Source organism: Haliaeetus leucocephalus, unplaced genomic scaffold (assembly GCF_000737465.1).
Source record: "Haliaeetus leucocephalus isolate CR32 unplaced genomic scaffold, Haliaeetus_leucocephalus-4.0 Scaffold328, whole genome shotgun sequence".
NCBI lineage: Eukaryota > Metazoa > Chordata > Aves > Accipitriformes > Accipitridae > Haliaeetus > Haliaeetus leucocephalus.
In genome coordinates, this window is record NW_010972764.1 from 3,483,711 (window position 1) to 3,503,234 (window position 19,524).

At 37.0% G+C, this 19,524-nt stretch overlaps 1 protein-coding gene across 1 annotated transcript in view; it reads right to left on the reverse strand.

Annotated features, from left to right (window-relative positions):
* The window catches only part of DNAH5 (dynein, axonemal, heavy chain 5), a 128,156-nt gene that overhangs the window by 40,610 nt on the left and 68,022 nt on the right, over positions 1–19,524 (reverse strand). The window contains exons 44-53 of the mRNA XM_010571448.1: positions 16,293–16,469; positions 15,616–15,820; positions 14,983–15,125; positions 14,086–14,220; positions 12,322–12,444; positions 11,045–11,258; positions 10,193–10,416; positions 8,418–8,613; positions 3,797–3,969; positions 1,035–1,165 (exon numbers count right to left, since the gene is read on the reverse strand). Coding sequence (XP_010569750.1) covers positions 1,035–1,165; positions 3,797–3,969; positions 8,418–8,613; positions 10,193–10,416; positions 11,045–11,258; positions 12,322–12,444; positions 14,086–14,220; positions 14,983–15,125; positions 15,616–15,820; positions 16,293–16,469 — 1,721 coding nt within the window. The remainder of the gene's footprint in view (positions 1–1,034; positions 1,166–3,796; positions 3,970–8,417; positions 8,614–10,192; positions 10,417–11,044; positions 11,259–12,321; positions 12,445–14,085; positions 14,221–14,982; positions 15,126–15,615; positions 15,821–16,292; positions 16,470–19,524) is intronic.

A 19,524-nucleotide genomic window follows, 5' to 3' on the forward strand; every position in this document is an offset into this window, starting at 1 on the left:
GACCCCAGCCTCTCTGATATCTGAGGACAAGCTGTAACGCAATGGGGTTCATTTTCTGCCAAACTTTGTTACGCTTTAATGCAACAGGCTTTATATATAGGCCTTCTTATGATCCTCAGGTGCCAAGGCAACTTTAGGTGGCAAGCTGCACACCACGTTCTTAATCCAATATTTCATCCTCTAGTGGCTTCATAATTCTTTCTGAATGATATCCAGCAATTTGTTACTGCTTTTGTCAGCTGTACTGTAATCTCTCCTGAAGTCATTCCTATTTCAGATAGATCCTCTGATGAGATCCTCACTAAAAGGCTTGCCCACATGTGACTCTACAATTTCTTCTGCAGCCAACACAGCTGCAAAAGAATTAAAATAATTTTGCTTCTCTACAACTACATTTTATGAGTGCCAAAAATATTTCCTGATCATTGGCTTTTCCTACAGACACTTTGGGAGGCACTCATTCCAAAATATTTAGAGAAGAATTTTTTTAATATATATTTATATCTTTTATGAGTTATTCCAAAAGAAACCACGTTGGCTTGAATAATATGAAATAAGGCAAGATATACTTGGAAAAGACTGTCAAAATACTGACATATAAATAACATATACCAAATTAATGGGCAGGGATGAGGATTCCACCTCCTCACACAGGTGTTATTTCAAATATTACAAGACAAACTCATAAAGGCAGTATAGGTAGAAACCACCAACAAATGCACAGTACACTAAACTGTACTGAAAGTAAAGACATAGAGTAAAGATAACTTGACACCACCAACATTCCTTTTGTTCTGTGAAACACACAAAACAGTTTACTACTCCAAAGATGATAAAAGCTCAGACTTATTGTAGAAAATCAAGCAAATTTAGTAAGTCTCAAAGGATTTTCATGTCCTTCCACTCTAGGCAACAGTGCTCGGCCTATATTTAGCTTGTTCTTTCTCCCACTGCAGAAACTGGGCACCTGTTTTATTTATAGGAAGAGTTCAAACACAAAGTACTTATTTACTTCAATTTTAATTAATGCTCACCTTGTTAACATTATCTGGAATGTATCATAGCCAGCTATGAAAGATGCCAATCTTGCCAAACTCTGCTTTCCTGAGCCACCAACTCCAACTAAAAGAGCATTTCCACGAGGAGTGCGAATCACACGAGAAATCTGTGTAAGATCACAGTCATTTATTGCTACTATGTGTAAAATTTACACACCCAAAGATCCTATGCTACTGCAGTAATAAAGTTGTATTAGAAATACAGAACAAATGAAAATTTTAAGGTTCAATTAAGAGATTCTATATTATTATTAATACATTCTATGAATGTTTGCACTTTCCAATATTTTCTGTAAACCTTCTAATAGTATAGCAACCACTTGATTCCATCACTGTGAACTTTCAATTATCAGTAGAATTGCATCTCACACCTCCAGAAAGTAAAAGTAAATCTCAGCTGTGATTTGTTAGTGATCTGCTATCATAGCATGACAAATTATTAAAATTAGGAAGGAAATATTAATTTCCCCAATACCATACCCTCTGGACAACTTTAGCAAGACTCATCTCTCCAGGCCCCTTCATTGTGACCAGAAGGACAAGTTGTCCCAGGCATGTTAAATTCAAGACACACAGTCTTCAGTATTCTCTGCAGCAGGTAATAATACTACCTTTATAATCAAACTTCTTAAGCTTCTTGTTTACTTGATTACAAAATGCACAATATCAGTATGAATATTTGGTCACAGTGGAACATCTCCCAGGTAGGTCTCCCTTTCTTTCTCATTTCATTATTTATCTTTTAAAGCAAAAGGCAGCAGTTACCTACTACTCCACATTCCCCTTCAATTCAGGGCAGTGCAATGTAAATGAACATGCAATTCAGAGCAAAAAAATTTTCAGCACTGTGAACTGCATGCAGCACCCGTCCCACTGTCCACAGCCAAAAAACGATGCCAAGAAATCTGGAAATGGGTAGAAGATGTTATCTGATGCTGAAAAAATATGCCTTTAAGCACAGGAGACAAACTTGCTCCACACCACATCAGTTGGACACGGACAAATACTCATAGTACACAGAAAAGCCTACATTAATTTCCAGAATAGCGTGGAGCCACTTGCCTCTCAAAGGCAAGGTAATACCAACCAGGTGGTTAGCAGTTGGTTTCCTCTGCACAAGCAACAACACAGAGTATTGGCTCCTGTGGTTATTCTGAACATCCCTCGGACACCCCTAGAATTCCATCATGGCAATTAGCAGCCGGGGATACCCATTTACTTTCCTTTCCTCTAACATACTTTTTTTTCAAGTTATTAAAAATAGTCATGTCAATTTCCTGCAGTTTTAAACCTATATATCTTACATATTGAGTGCAACATACTTGTTATTTTTCATAGATTAACTTTTATAAGCAAAGATAATATCAAGTATGAAGGTTTACTCTAAGCATACTTAGCGTTTAACCAAAGAAAAATAGATTTGCACACCACCCTTGGAATATTGCTGATCACTTCAATTACAGCTGCTAGATCTTTTCCAGGCAGAGGCAAACAAGCTATAAATTGAAAGCTTTGTTGTGTGCTTAAGATACTCCTCAGCTTTAACCCATTCAAGTCATCCTACGTCAGCTCAGATCAGGCATTACCTTAACTGTGCTTACCTAGCTTTCTCTTAGAGGCTGTCTCAAGTCTAGCTCATGCATAAAGCTCAGACCTGCACAGCTGTAAATGCTGCTTTCAAGAATACAGGATCAGATAAGCACTATATATTCATTTTATCCAAGTGAAAATTAAGATAATGTTTCAGGTATTTAGCATCTAGCTACCCAAAGAAGAGATTCCTGATGACAGGTGACTCTTCAGTAAAAAAAAAAAAAAAAAAAAAAAATTTTTTTTTTTGCTAGATCCTGAATTTATATAGATTTTTTTACTAGGAATAAACCAGAAACTTGTTACTGAGTATGATGATGACTTAACAGTTTTCATAAAGAAATCCATAGCAGAACATTACCCATTTTGCAGGGAAGACTGAAAAGATAGAGACTAATTTTGTGAAGTGACAAGAATCCACCCCAAAATTTTGAAAACTGCAGATGCAATGTGTTTGTCAACTATAATTAAATTTATGTTGGTTTGATATTTATTATATTATTTGTTAGGATGGTACAATCCAATATTCAGTTCTTAATAATTTATGATAAGAAACACAGACAACCTCACCGTGCAACTGAGAAACAATAGGGTTTTTAGTTTAAAAAAAAAAAAAAAGCTTCTCCTTTTTATGAAGCCTGCTCTGTGTGGACAATCCTATCAAGCTGTGCTGTGCTAAAAATTATGGTCAGCTCCAATCCATATTCAAAGGAGTTTTAAAAGAAGCGAGCATACTATTGATCTACAAAGGAAGCTGGGACTACATTTATTCTTACTCTGCTGTGCCTACTCCTTCATAAGCAACCAATTATGTCCTAACCTGAATTTCATTTGACTCATTCCAAAGAGAGGAAGCGCTCTCAGAAGAATTAGCAAGAAGAAAGGTTGAAATAGAGTTCAAATAATTCGGACCATGACCCCACCAGACATAAAAGACAGATATAAAAGAATAGCTCCATCCGGTCCATTTTCAGAAAAGCTGAGTTTTAATATCTAGTCACAGAGTGACAGCCAAAATATTTGCTAGCAATAAATTACTTGCATCAGTTTTAGAAGTAATTTACCTTGACTCATGCACACCTCCACTCATAGGCTTTGAGGACAAGTGAACAACAACAACAACAAATGGCAATCCGGTAAGACTGTACCTTGACTAAATGAATCATAGCATCCTCGAAGAAAACCAGGTCCATTCCAGTACCACGGACATTCTCATTGTATGTTTGTAAAAACCTATTTAAACGATTCCGTAGCTGATGAAAGGAGTGAATTGGCTCATAGATTTTGGGAATATCTAAATTAACTTCCTCTGATTTTTCACCTAGAACAAAAAGCAGGTAACAAAACCTCAGCAGTTTAAATGACTGATGAAGGCTCAATGTGGGGATGAGTAAGTGAAGGTTATTAGAAGTCTCTTTAACCCCCCAGAAACAGGTTTATTACACATATTACTACACATTAGATGTACATATGAGTGTGCTGCCTATACCCTGCCTACAAGGAATGGTAAGTTCAGCTGCTTAATTCTCAGAGACAAAACCAGCAAAAACTAACGAGCTTGCTTTCTCTACATCTGAAACTTGAATGATGAAAACCTGAAATCAACTTAGATGCTAGAAGCTAAAGTAGCAGTAGAGAATGAAGGTAAATAAATATTGCAGTTAAAAATTGCAAATCTTTTTTGTAAAAGAAAGACACTCTAAGTTGATTAAATCATTGCACTAGTAAAAGAAAAATTACTACTAAAATGAATAATTACCACAACAAAAAACCCCTACAGCCACTGTGAAAAGGCATACATTTGTTTCATCAAGTGATCTGAAAGCCACAAGGAATTGTCAACTCCTCCTCACCCAAAGGAAAGCAGGAAATAGTGCTGCTGTCTCATTTTTCCATTCATAAGCATTAATCATGCTTAAAGGTGACATGCCTTCATTAGTAAGAATTGTCACTCACAGCAAATAAAATCACAGAAAGGTTGAGGTTGGCAGGGACCTCGGGAGGTCGTCTGGTCCAACTCCCCTGCTCAAGGACGGACGCCTAGAGCCCATTCCCGAAGACCATGTCCAGCTGGCTTTTGAATTTCTCCGAGGATGGAGACTGCACAACCTCTCTGGGCAACCTGTGCTGGTGCTTGGTCACCCCCACAGTAAGAAAGTGTTTCCTGATGTTCAGAGGGAACCTCCTGTGCTTCAGTTTGTGCCTGTTGCCTCTGGGCCTGTCACTGGGCACCACTGAAAAGACCCTGGCTCCATCTTCTTTGTACCCTCCCTTCAGGTATTTATACATATTGAGGAGATCTCCCTGCCTTCCCTTCTCCAGGCTGAACAGTCCCAGCTCACTCAGCCTTTCCTCATCTAAGAGTCCTTTAGCCATCTCTGTGGCCCTTCATTGGACTCTCTCCAGCATGTCCATGTCTTTCTTGTACTGGGGAGCCCAGACTGGGACACGGGACTCCAGGTGTGGCCTCACCACTGCTGAATAAAGGAGAAGGATCACCTCCCTCGACCTGCTAGAACATTCCTTCTAATGCAGCCCAGGATGCCACTAGCCTTTTTTTCCTGCAAGGGCACATAGCTGGCTTGTGTTCAACCTGGTGTCCACCAGCACTCCCAGGTCCTTTTCTGCAAAGCTGTTCTCCAGATGAGTGGCTGCCAGTATGTACTGGTGCATGGGATTTTTCCTCCCCACGTGCAGGACTTGGCACTTCCCTCTGTTGAACCTTATGAGGTTCTTGTCAAGGTCCCTCTGGATGGCAGCATAACCCTCTGGCATATCAACCATTTTGCCCAGTTTTGTGTCATCTGGGAACTTCCTGAGGGCACACTCTGCCCCATCATCCACATCACTGATGAAGATGTTGAAGACAACTGGACCCAGTATTGACCCCTGGGGTATACCACTAGTTACTGGCCTCCAACTAGACTTTGTGCCATTGATCACCACCCTCTGGGCTCGGCCATTCAGCCAGTTTTCAACCCATCTCACCGCTCATCCAGCCCATACTTCATCATCAAGTAATTAACAAACTTCATTGGAAGAGTGCCAGCAAGCAAACACCATGCGGGTTTTGGGTTGGTTTGGTTTTCCTCAAAAAATAATAGCAGACACAGTACAATTTTGCTCTTATTTATATAGAGCTAGCTCCATTAGTTTCACGATTTCATGATCTATATGCTGCAGGATATATTTTTCCAGTTACCATGTCAGTCATTACTAACAATCGGTTTTGCTAAGCCTCCTCTTACTTACTGAAGAAATATATTATTCACAATATTATCTCTAACTGGTGGAATTAAAATCAATAAAACAAATAATTACAGTAAAATAAGTAGCTCCCTAATGCTTAGTAAAGCACTGGAAGTCAGTGGAAAGGGAAGTAAAGGTGGGGGAAAAAAGCAATCAAACTGTATTGTATTTAGAATAGTATCTATAATATTTTTCTCATTTTAATTTTTTCTCCATTTCCTTCTTGCATATTTTGCTTTTACAGATTAGCAGTGGTCCAATAATCATGCAGCTTCCAAGGGAAAAACAAAACAAAACCCCAAACATATATATAAAAAACAGTTTAAGGAAATTGCCTTTTACCACAGAACCAAACCTCTCAAAATAAAATGATGATTAAATCTCATGCATCTGTCCCTCATAATGCATCTGTGTATACCTGAAGTCACCTTAATTTCAGAATTCTTTAGCTCTGTATTGTTTCTGCATATATGAACACTCCCTTAGATTGAGACCTAATTAAATTAACCAACTTAATTTAACCTGCAAAAACACTGGTTAAACAAAAGCAGTGTTCCAGCTGGAAGTAAGTTTCTTATAAGTTGAATGAGACATTTAAACAAGTCAGCTACTGATAAGGAACTAATAAGGAATACAGCAAGGAGTTAAACTGTAGTGATGTTTTGACAGTTTCAAACCATTTAAGAGAATCATATCTGCTTAATCCTGTTCCTGTGGTTTTATTATTAATGTCAAAAGACAGCATTATCAAGTACTACACCTAAGAAAGGGCAGACACATTACTTACAGAGGCAGCTAGTGCAATATATTATTTTAAACTCTTCTCTAATCTCAGGATTCAGAATCACAAGTACTAAATAGCAATGTCAAAACTAACTGATAAAAAACACCTTTGAACAGTTTGAGGGTCTCAAGAACACTAGTACCACTAAATTTCTGTAAGGCTAAGATCTCAAAGTTGATGTTTGAGTTAAATACACGAAGACTCGAGGTGAAGTATCTCGGGGACAAATACGTTGTGACTGTACAACCCAGAGATACAGGAAGTATATGTAAACACATCACTAATCTGAGCATACGGTTATTTGAAATTGATGTCCGATACATTTTTTGTATATTTAATATATATTTTATCTATTATTTATAGATATATATTCTATATACATTATTATATAATCAATAATGAATTATAGATTTAATAGAAATCCAGTTCTTGTTCTTACACTTCCATCATAATGGGCAAAACTAAATTGCATTAAAGGGACAATTAAAACACAGTTACACTTGTTATTCTTCTCACTTAAACCCAAAACAGAAAGGTGTTCTCAAGGCTCTGACAAACATATTGAGAATAAAACATATCCCTTCTAAATGAGGGCCTCCTACTTCATATTTAGATGAAGTTTCATGTTAAAAGGCATATTACAGGGCATGTACATTTAAACTGTCACCAGGAAGCAAGTTATTTTGAGAAATACATGTTTCTTTTTGCATTTATTTTTCAGTTAAACATAATGGTTTCTAGTGTGGATTCAAATTTTCACATTAAAAGTCACTCTTCACTCTCTCAGTATGTATTCTGGCTTGTATTTCAGTGCTCTCAACATTGCTGCAGTTTAGCAAGTTATTTAAGGGTATATTTGACTACATTCTCACAGCAGTTTGCTTTTTACTTCTATTTGATTCCTTCCAATCAAACACTTCCTATCCTTTACTCTCCTTTTGTCACTGCCTTCTGACTACTCATTTATCCAAGAAGAGATTTAAATGGCATTTGACCACTCATGCCAAACTTTTATTGTCTCCACTATCCATCATTACAGTTATAGGAACACAGATAATTGAATCATTCAGTGGCTTAAATAACGACCTTCCCCAAAACCTAAACAACTGTTTTCTGTTCTTTTGCATCAACTAACAAATAATCCCAGCTCATTTAGCAAGGTCAGTGACACAGTGTTTTTCTTTAAAAGACACAAAGACATTGTTATAAGCCATATGGATAATTCAAGAGGTTTTACTGGCATTCAGAAGATTTTGAAAAAATACTCATTTGTTATAAAATCATGTACCGGGTATTTCCTAAGAAGTACTGGATTAGCCCAGAGCCAGTATTCTTTCACCAGGTTTCTAGCGGATGGTAGCTAGAGTGCTAATCTTTACTCAGTACTGCAACCCTACCACTTCAAGTCATTCATATCTCACTTCTTTCAACATTTTAGAATAATATAGACTTACGCTCACTATTTGGCAGTTTTGTCTATCCACCACATCAATGGAAATGGAAGTAAGGCCCTCCTATAGATAACCTGGGTATAAATACAGACTTAAAAATCCCATGAGTGTAAAGATGTGCCACAGTTGGTTACACAGACTACCTTCAAAGTCACTGGACAGAACAGCAACCCTTGATGCATGAACTTACTATATATTTTTAAGACATATTTCTACTAGCATCTATTTTATCATATGCCCTTCCCTATTCTTGCCATCTCCAGGGTTATCAGAGTCCATTTTTACCTGTTTTTTCAGGTGCATCCCTTAAAAAGTCAGCGAAGAATGCATCAATTTCAGGATCCAGCAAAGCTTCTGTTTCTTCAAATTCCTCCTCAATAAGTTTTGCCACCGCTGCATCAAACCAGTTTACATCTTCTGAGGTTGTGAAACGATCAGCAATAACACACTTACATTCATGCTTCCACAGTTTTATCAGTACCTATATTAAAAAAAAAAAAACCAAACAAACCCCCCCACACACACACACACACATTACAGTCAGATTAGGCTTGCAACAAAGCTATGCCACTTAAAAGCCACACTTTTATTTGTTTTAAAAAGGTATTAACACTACAAAAGAAACAGTAGTATTTTGGGGTTTATTCAGGAGAGGTACCTTGAGCTTTCCATTCTGCCCAATAGTATTTTAAGCTTACATTCAGTTAACTATGCAAGAAGCCTTCATCTAGCATTCCAAACCAAACCATATTTACCAAATTAAGGTTTTATTTCCCTAGCCCTAAAACCATATCCATACCTGATAACACATGTTTACGCACTGACAAACCACTTTTTAAACTGATCATTAAGTAGAAGGTTTGTGGAAATAATAGCATCATGGCATGAATAATTTCATGCCAAACACAGATGTCACTCCCAATACTTCAACCAAAGTAGTTTAGAAAAAAAAAAAAAGTTTAAGTGTGTATATTATTCCTTCTCCAAATTCAATATACCTTTAAAGTCCTTCAGTCTGGTCATAGGATGGAGAAGGAAAACCTGCCAGGTTCTTAATCCTAGCAGCCCTGGTTTTAATCCTACACTATTACTGCAAAGTAGTAGAAAAAATTCCAAGTACTCCTTGAAGACTTCTTGTTTGAGCCTACAGCACTTTGTAGAAATGACACTAACTGTGTCAAGTCTCAGAACTAATACGTAAATTTATACAATCAGATTTTCAGCAATTGTTTGTTTTACTTCAGAAGACATTAATTGAGAAAATACATATAATCATCTTACTGCTGTATATTTTTATCTTCAGAAATTAAAATCGATTCTGAAATTTGAATTTTAGATGTAGCAGAATTCAGGAGCTTATTCAAGAAGCAGGGAAGTACATTAAAGATGAAGTGATTATATAACCCAAATGTATAACAAATTTTCCATGATTACCGTAAACACTGCTTTTGCAGCACTTCATGTTTCAGTGCTCAAAACACTAAATGACTTTTCCTTAAAATAATTACAAAAGAAATGATGCATAAAGTATTGAGCTTTTCTGGAAGAAAGGTCGATTGGGGGGGGGGAAGTCACTATAACTCATTACTACTTCTTCCTTTTAAACTGTAAGGCAGAAATCATTTGTTAGACAGATATTAGGCAGTGACTGAAAGCCTCAAGACACTAGTGGAGAGAGGGGAACTGTTTATTTTTTTAATCAATACATACACATTTTCATTGGGTTAAAATAAGTTCATTTCTTCTCATGATTTTCTTTGCTTGATCCTTTCAAACAAGCTAGCATTTTGTCAATAATAGAACAAGCAGATAGAAGCAAACCCTCTTCTGCCAAAAGAAGTGGGTTTTGTTACAGCTGTGAAACAAAGTTGTCATTTCAGTTGGCACTGTAAAAGCCAGACTAAAACGTCTTTGCCTCAAAAAAAATACTGAAAAAGTTTTTTAATAGAAATGATATTTTTCTAAAGCAAACTCAAATGCCAAGAAGTTAGACTCTTCATCCTCTTTGCTACGCTAATTATACACTCATTATAACAAAGCCGCTGATGTGCTGCACTTGCCTTTGGTTCATTGATCACTTCTGATGCAGTGTTCAGCATTCCTTGCCAAATTCTTGAGAGGTCTCGAAGGTTGAAGACATAATGGAACTTGGCTGGTGTGGGCAACATTTTTAGCTTGGTAATCTGCCACAGCCTGCGTGTCAGTGGAACCAATCTGGCTACTGTTTTCTTCACATCTTCTGAAAATCCCCGCTCACTACAATAGTGCCCTTCTCCAATTACACCTGTGAAGAAAAGAACTGCCAATGAAAGATTTTTGTAAAACACACTAGTGCAAGAGCTATGATCTTCTTAATTGTTTTCTTTTTTTAACCCCCCAAACCTTTTCTAATTTGTTGAAACGGCTTTCCAGTCTTTATTCAAATCTTGATTCACCTGGTCTTAACACCATCCTGCCACCAGCTCACTGGGTATTTAGCTTTTCATTTACTGTCTGTTAAAAATGTTCTTTCATCTACCAAAATAGCTTCCACAGCCTTTGAATAGCTAATGTCTTCTGAGACCAATATGATCCTGTCATTTGTGAAAGTCTAGTCATTAGTCACTCATTTTTAGCACCAGTAGCAGCTTAGCAACTCTGCAGCATTGTCACTAAAACTAGGAACGGCCTTCAGGCTGTCCTTCCTAATACTTAGCATACCAAGAGATTTCAGAAATGTGACTGGACCTGAAAAACTTACAGTTTGATGAAGTTGCAGGTGGGGAGTGATTACTGAAGAAAAATGTGCTGGTAAGCAAGTCAGAGCAGGAATAAGCCTCTGTTTTAATCATAATGTTTATAAATAGAGGGATAAGGAAAAATCTACTCCCATTTTCAAAAATGGGATAGATACAAAGCTATTTTCCCTTTACCGAAAATTTTGTCAATGGAAGAATTAGAAGGCAGAGTACAGTTGAACACAGAAAATTGTCTCTTGAGCCTTTGTGGAATGTCATTGCGACCTCCTCCAGGGTGGATCATGGCAGCCAAAAACTGAATGTCCACAATGTTGGTAAATTCACCAGGCTTTTCCAGGTTATACAGTCCATTCTGTTCCATCAGCTGCCTAACTATCTCATTAGTGACCTGTAAAATAAGCAGGTATTATATAACAGAATATTATGCAGAAAACTAAACAAAATACAAAACATACTTGTGTACTTGAAAGACCTAATAAGGAGTATACCATTATTTTGTCCCCCAACCCTCTGCTTATTTGCTTCAGGAGAAAAATGCACAGCTAGGAATAAGCATATTTAGACTGTTATTTTTATTGGTAGTATCTATGGGCAAAAGTCCTGGGAGTAGAGAGGAATCCCTAGCTTAGAATAATCCTTCATACTTCTATTCATTCTCACTTGATGGCTGCATGACTCCCAATACTGTTGTATTGGAAATACTTCTCCCCTTTTAACCCAAAATTTCCAGTTTGTTCTCATCAAGCCCAAAGTGATGCATCTTCACATATTGCATTTACTGCCAAATATTTTGACAAAATTTCCACATGCAGCAATCACAAACATGGTCTTTCAAGCTGCAAACACAGAATTATTTCCATACAAAAGAATACAAGATTCCTTTCCTTAGCCATAAATGGACCCCCCGCTTTTCTGTTTGACCAGCTGAGAACATCCCACAGACAGTACATTATACAACCACACTTCTCTAGAAATGCTAACATTAGTTTCCAAGGCAATATACTTCAGAACGATCTTGACAACGTACATAATTATTACTTCCATTTTTTCTAAAGCTGAGAAGTCACTTCTTGTCTCTCAGCATTCACAGTATTTTAATTATTGTCCACACAGGCAGTTTGTTATCACGATTTGTGTGCCAAAGGTTTTTTTCTAGTTAAATTTTTTGATTTTTTAAATATTTTTTAATTAAAATATGAGTGTTGGTAAAAAAACTGTTAAAATTATACAGGCATATTTTAAGGAGTAATCAGACTGCTTCTGGTAGTCAGTATATTTATTTTCAATTAATTCATGACAATATAAAACTAGATGGGTTCTTTAAAAATTAAGCACTACAATATCAAATTCACCCCCTACTGCCTGATTAAGAACAGTAGCCAGTTTTACAGTGTAGCAAAGAAAGAAAGAAAATATCTTTTGCCTTCTTTTTTCCTCTTTTACAAACTAACCTGGTCTCCCCATTCATTTACTGTGGGCATATTCACATCATCAATGAAGACAGTCATCTTTTTGCCTGCAGGCGGACCATAAGTTGTGCCCATGCGCTTGTCCACATAACTTTCTATTGTACGCTGTTGAAAAAGCAATTATTAGCATAGTTACAAAGAGCCCTTCCTTTCCTACATGATTCAATCAATTAAACATATTGACAGTTTTGTTACACAGAATTTTACTAAGGAAGGTTTAGACAACACCTCTGCTGGAGCTAATTGCACAAGTTCAACTAGAATGACTGAAATCTCACGCTATACAGCATTAGGTCGGTATCAGACATAACAAATGTCTAGTGTAGACAACCATGCCTAACAGCTTCATGATTTCAAAACCATATTAAACTTTTATTTCATTTTATTCATTTATCACCAAAATTGATGGTTACTAGCAATAAAGATTAAACTAACAATCTGTCAGATCTGAAAGATGTGATTCTTAAAGACCTTTCCAGCAGACATCAATGTACTTCATAAAAGCATACAGTGATAATTAAACTCACATACATAAACAGACTTGACGAAATAACTTCACTTAATAGAAGACTTGCAACTACTTTTCTTCCCGTCATCTTTCCATTGCTCTGTTCTCCTTAAGGTTCAGTTTTTATTTATTCTATACCAAGTGAAAGCTCACTTAACCATTCATAGTTACTCTTTAGTGCAAATCTAAATATCTGCATTCTTACATTGTGCCTAGGCTCCTGTACAGTACCCTGGAAAGCCTTCTTACACGAGTGGCATCAGTTAGACCAAAATTTTAGAAAGTCAGAGCAATTTAAAAGCACATGTGCCATAACAGACAGTGCTTTGGTCTAGATTGTTATCAGAGACTTGACTGTTAGACTTGCACATCTATTTCAGATGTCTTGATCATCAACAGACTATCATCTATTGTCAATAAACTTGACACCTATTTTATTAAAACAGATGTACCGATACTACTTTTTGTTTATGTAGCCCAATAAATAAAGGAAAAATACTAAGAAAAGTAAGACCAGAATTACATACTTGTATATTAAGCATGTTAATAGTTTCTACTACACTATAGAGCCCGATGACAGATGATGCATCAATCTTATAGACAGCACTTCTGATTAAAGCCCAGACAGTGCTTCGGCTTGGCATACCAAACCACATTAAAAATATTTCCCATATATATTGCCAGCAGGTTAAAAGAAACTTGAAATAATTCAAAGTAGCTCAGTAGAAATTTGGACAGGCAGTATAGTTCAGGATTTAAGTATTCATAGTTCTATTTAGAGCAGCTGCACTGCATGTGTTACCTTTTTAATGAGTAATTTAATCTACTGAAATTTAAATTGCAGACAGCACACTTTTTATGACAGATTGTTGTGGGTAGCACTTATTTTACTCACGGCTTTTAGTGAATCTGAAGGAAGCCACTGACAGCTCTACCCAATTAGTGAGAACTGATATATTTGACATAAAAACATTAAATGTGATGAAGTAAGTAATATGCAAGGTATTGTAACAGTCCAAGAACAGCTCAATAAGTACCAAAGAAGTTGAAGGGAACATGGTTTTTACAGAAATCTTTTAAGTCACGTGTCAGGACAGAGTCCTTTTGAGCAGGTGCTTATTTGTTTCTGCACTCATTTTCAATTAAACAAACTACTTTCAGAAGCATCCTCCTGGCAAATTCTCAGAACAATCTCTGAATCCAGTTACATTGTATTAGAAAGTGAATGACTACTATACCTGGAAAATTAATGGGGTAGTTGCAGATGAAAAATTCAAACTCTTAGCTGTGTGGTTTTCAGGGTTATATTTTGACATAAAACCTTTGATGATAACAGTCTTTGCAGTTCCTTGCTCACCAATTAGTAGGACAGCCTAGACAAAGACAACATTGAAATAAGATGAAACACAAGAACTGGGTGTCTTAGCAAAGCCTCAGCAATCCCATTGATCTTTTAAACTGAAATAAAACTAGAAAAGTTATGTAAAATGAATTCTCAACAAGGCACATGTGAAAGCAAAATAGTTAATATCTCATAGACCTTTGCAGGCCTCAAGTTAAAAACATTTGCAGTTAATGGTCGTGTCACTCAGCATGATTTAACTAACAAAGCAATGGATTATTCGTAAAAGGAGCTGAATATTTCAAAAAGAATGTACCATCTAGAGCCTCAGTATCTAAAAGATTTTAATGACTGTTATTGTTTACCATATCCTGCTTATCTGACATGGTTTTGGTGAAGAACGGGTTGCATAACCTAAAGGTACATAAACTCTGTAACTGCCCTATGTGAGCAGAGTTCATATCAGCAGAGCCTGGCACGAGGCTGCCCTGTGTGCTGCCCCCTCTCCAACAGCTACATGAAAAGATTGATTCTGTTCTGACCTGAACTCAGCTGTAATTACGGTTATTTACACTATAGAACAGATGCGTGAGGGGAAAACAAAAAAGTCCGGAAGCAGTGAGTATTCAAGAGTTCAAGCATATTTACATGAATGTGCCTCCTGGAATCACCATTTTATGTTAAAAAAAAAAAAAGTTCTTCCTTTTCAATGATATAATATTACATTTCTAATTCAAAAACTTTATTACATGTACTGTTAGCACTATTTAAATGTTAAATATAGACAAAGTACCTTGCCCTGCTTTGCGATGGTTTCAATAAGGAAATCCATTCTCACATTGTCAACATTAGGTACAAGAATGGAGCCATACTCTGGAGTGCTGCTACTGGGATATACATACTCTTCAACACGTGTATCCCAGTGCATCCATTTACCTAATAAGAAAGAAACAAAGCTAATGTTTTAGAGATACAAGGCATCATCGCTTCTTTTATTTTTCATAGAGTTAACCCATCTATCAGTGCCTCTGTCTCACATACAGTAATCCCACTTTGTAAATTCAGACCAAAGTTACAGAATCATATAATCATAGAATCTCCCAGGTTGGATCTAAGAGGCTTACTCCTCTTTCCTACATAAATTATGACAAGGACAAAGCTTGCCTATTTTTGTTCACTTGACAATTCATCATCACAAAGTCCATGCAGCATTCTGTAGCAATATAGCCACATTCTGATTTCTCACAGGAAACAGGGAAAAAGCTTTCTACAACATCACCAGTAAAGTGTAGCTGTAAAACAAAACTTGCCAAGGAACACAAAAGAAGGTAAGCTACAAAAACCTTCTGAATTAATTCTCTGAAAGCAGCACAATTTTAAAATTACGTTTAAGTTTTACCCCATACCACCCAGCTGGGTTACTAACCGTCATATGCCACATAATAATCGAACATGGTATCTTCACTGCCTTCTGGGATACAGGGAAGATCAAGTTTTATTGTTGCATGGTTTCGAAGCCAGTGCTCCATTTTGCATCTGTCTTCCAGTTCTAGTAATGCTCCTACACTCCACATAAGAGAGAAGATGTACAGCCTTTCCAGGTATTTTGGAGTCAACTCCCCTCCTTGCTCCTGAAGGATTGAGTTAGGCTTTTATTTTCAATAGCCTGAAAACTCTACTTCATAATAACATCAGGTTAAAAGCCTTCAGTCATGTTTAAATTTACTGACGTCTTCATCAAAGAACAGACCAAATCAATATCAAGTAGACCACAAAATATAGAAAAGCAGCCTGTAAATATCAGTTGTAATCAACGATTACAGCATTTGATTCAAGTTCTAGTTTATAATCTGATAACAATCCACCAAAAAACCCCTGAAATAAATGTGCTGACACATGCTACATGTCAGTGCTTAACATCAAATCCAGATATGAAAGAGGGCACATCCTAGCTATTATTTTCTAAAAAAAAAGGTATTCCTTACTAACCTGCATCTTCATTTATATTCCAAGTCATCAAAGAATCTCTCCTCTATGTAATCTCATGATTTAAAATTATCTCTGTTAGATTAAGTAAATATAAAAAAATCTACATGACTTTACCTTAGGTGGGATAAGGCCCTGCAGCATATTAATGCTCTGCATAATCACAAAGGCTTCCAACATCTCAGTCTTCCATTGCAGAGACTGAATGCTGAAGCGGTATAAGTCTGGGAATGATGAAGAATACAGCTGACGTAGAACTTCAGCCTCTTGGAAGGAACGTCTTTTCAAAAATCCCTGTTGCAAAGCATGGCGAGAAAATAAATATAGTTCCCAATGCGAGTCTCAGTAAATTCAGCTGTAGTAATGCAAAAGGTGCAGCAAGCACGGAAAGTTGATTTCTTTTTCGGGGGTTCAGATTCCCTGCCTGTCGGGCAGGGTTTGGCTAGCAGGAGGTCAAACTTTACTCAAGTATGCATAACTCCTACTGGATGTAAAACACAGATACTGAAGAAAAAAAGCCCTTTAAAGTTTTCAACTGCACAAAAATCATTCTTTTCAAATATTTTTTTAATCACAATGGCTGTTTAAGATATACAACATCTCTGCAAAGAAAGACCATCATATGTACGACACAAGTTTGATTTATTCTGCACAACATTAGTTTCTAGCAGTGATACAGGGCACCCCAGAAACATCCGGCAGCTGCAGAAAAAAAGTTAGGATTTCACACGGGGATGTCTGCTGGTGTGTGTAGTGGGGATTTTTATGCATCTCAGTATCTGTAATGCTGGATAAACAAAACCTAATTAAAACTACCTATTTCTCAAGATCACAGAACAGGATTTGTTCTTTGATGCCTTTAGCTCAAAGTAGTAACCTGCTGCTTCGAGTTACCTAGAAGCTTTCTCTCATTTGTGTGGCAGAATGCTTCTCATTTACATGGCATGAATTTATTTCCTGCATAAAATACACTCATCAGCAAAAACACTTGCGGACTCTTCCCCAAAATTCAAACTAAAATTTGGCACAAATTGAAATCAAATAAATTCCATCTAAACATCTAAACAGAAAAAACTTCTTTTGTTGTTGTTGTGAGGGTGGTCAAACACTGTAACAGGCTTCTCAGTGAGCTTCTGGAGTCTCCATCTCAAAACTCAACAGGTCACAGTCCTAAGCAACCTACCCCAGTCGACCCTGCTTTGAGTGAGGTGTATTCAACTGCACGATCTCCAGAGGTCCCTTCCAACCTCAACTATTTTGTGCTTCTGTGATTCTTCTCTACACTTCTACCTTCATAATCTTTTGAAAGTCTATCTTTTACTGCCTAAAATAAGTAAACTCTGGGACTGATTACAAATAGGTAGATATATGAAAAAGCTTTCTAGAAACAGGTAGGTGGAACTTCACCAGCTGTTCAGAAAATAGTAGAGATAAGTAGAAAAGTTGGTAAGATGTTTTTTCTTTGGAGGAGGTTGATGAGTGACAGATCAAATAGCTTAGATCACTTTGCAAAAGCTGCTTAAGAAGCATGTTAGACAAGAACAGCAATATGAAAAGGTTGAGATCTATTTCACTGAATTTGGAAATTGCTTATGTCATGATATTACATCCCAATAGGCTGCTATATTTAGTTGTTTATAAATTGTAAGGATGTGAAATCTAAATATATACAACTTCCTGAGCAATTTGTATTTGTTGTTAAATATTTTTCGAAGTTCTTCTGAAATATCAACAAATACTATGTTTCATTGCGCATCTGAGAATTAGGAACTAAAGAAAGAAAACTCCATTTAATTCTATTACAAAAGTAAGGAAATCCTCTAGTGAACAAAGCAAGATTAACAACTACCCTGATCTGCTGGGACTATGTAGCATATCGCACTACAACATAGATTTAAAGGAAGATGTACTGAAATAGCCATCAAGATATTTTATTTATGAGGTAAAACCAAATCAAACAAAAACCAAATAAATGCTATTGGCTCAAATGATAATTTGAGGTTGCAATTTTATAGCCAATTTTTGGGGGGGAGAGGAAGGGAGGTTGGAAGGCATGTTTCATGGCTGAAATGAACATAATTTGTTTTCTGGTATCCAAAAGAAAAAAAAGAAAAAAACAGGTTCTTCTTTTCTTTTTGACTGTTGCTACCACTGAAATACAGTAGAAGCATAAGGTCATGGATTAAGTGAAACTACTTTCATGCAACACTTCAACACAAGTAATTTAGCCTGCGTATCCCTTCGAAGTCAGGAGGCAAATCATGACTGATAAGGCAAAATAAAATGCTTTTGTTTGTTTTTTACTGTCTTTGCAGCTGAATCTATAGCTCAATTTAAACTGAAACATTCAGGAAGTTGTTGCCTGCAAATTAACCAATACGAGGCGGCAGAGCTGCGAGAACCTATCATCGCAGGCCCTATGCAGCCTTCTAAGTACAGAAAGGAACAACACAAGCGGAATCTCATGGCAGCCATTGTCCTAGATGCATAATTTACACTTAAACTTTCTCAAGTATCCATATTATTTAAAAAAAAAGAAAAAGTAAAGCCTTTCACTCATATACACAAGGCACTTGTGTTGACTGCATGTATTTGCATTGGTAAAACTTCAGTAACAGCCAAATTTTTAGGAAACTTGTTAAACACTTTTTTTTTTCCTATTAAGAATGCAAACATTTTAGACTTGGCAAAGAAACCTATCAAATGAATTAGCAATGATTCTCGAGTATTGCTAAGTAACTGTGATTGAACAGCCAGCTCTGTATGATTTAATTTCATTCTAAAAGGGAAAGGCTCTAGGCACTCCTAGAGAAATACGGTAACAGCCTTCTGCAGCAACCCCTAGTCCTTCACAAACAGCAAACCTCCACAGGCAACAAGTCACAGCACATGGGTGCCTCCATCATAGGAGAGAGTCTCTGATGATAGTCACACTCCTTTGCCTCTTAAATGGTTAAGGCTAAGCTAGGTTCTGATGCCTCCCCTAGTGAATCTTACTGCTCCTCACCTATTCTCAGAGCATTATACCTGACCTACCATTTCAGATCTGCAGGTGGAAAGGAAACCTCACTTCTGTTGCCAGAAATCACAAGTTTACAGCCTTCCTCACCTTGATAGTTTCTGTTGAGCAAAGCTTTGAATGCAATCTCTCAATCCCTCTCCTTTCTATTACTGGGCTACGGATCTTGAGTCTGCAGTGTCTCTGTGGAGATCCTGCTAAACTGTTTACCCTCCCTGAAGGCACACAAGTCTTCACACCCCTTCCCACAGCTCCTTCACCTGATAACTCCATGCCCAGGGCACAATTCCCTGGGGGGGGGGGGGGGGGGGGGCGGCACCGCTCCTCCCC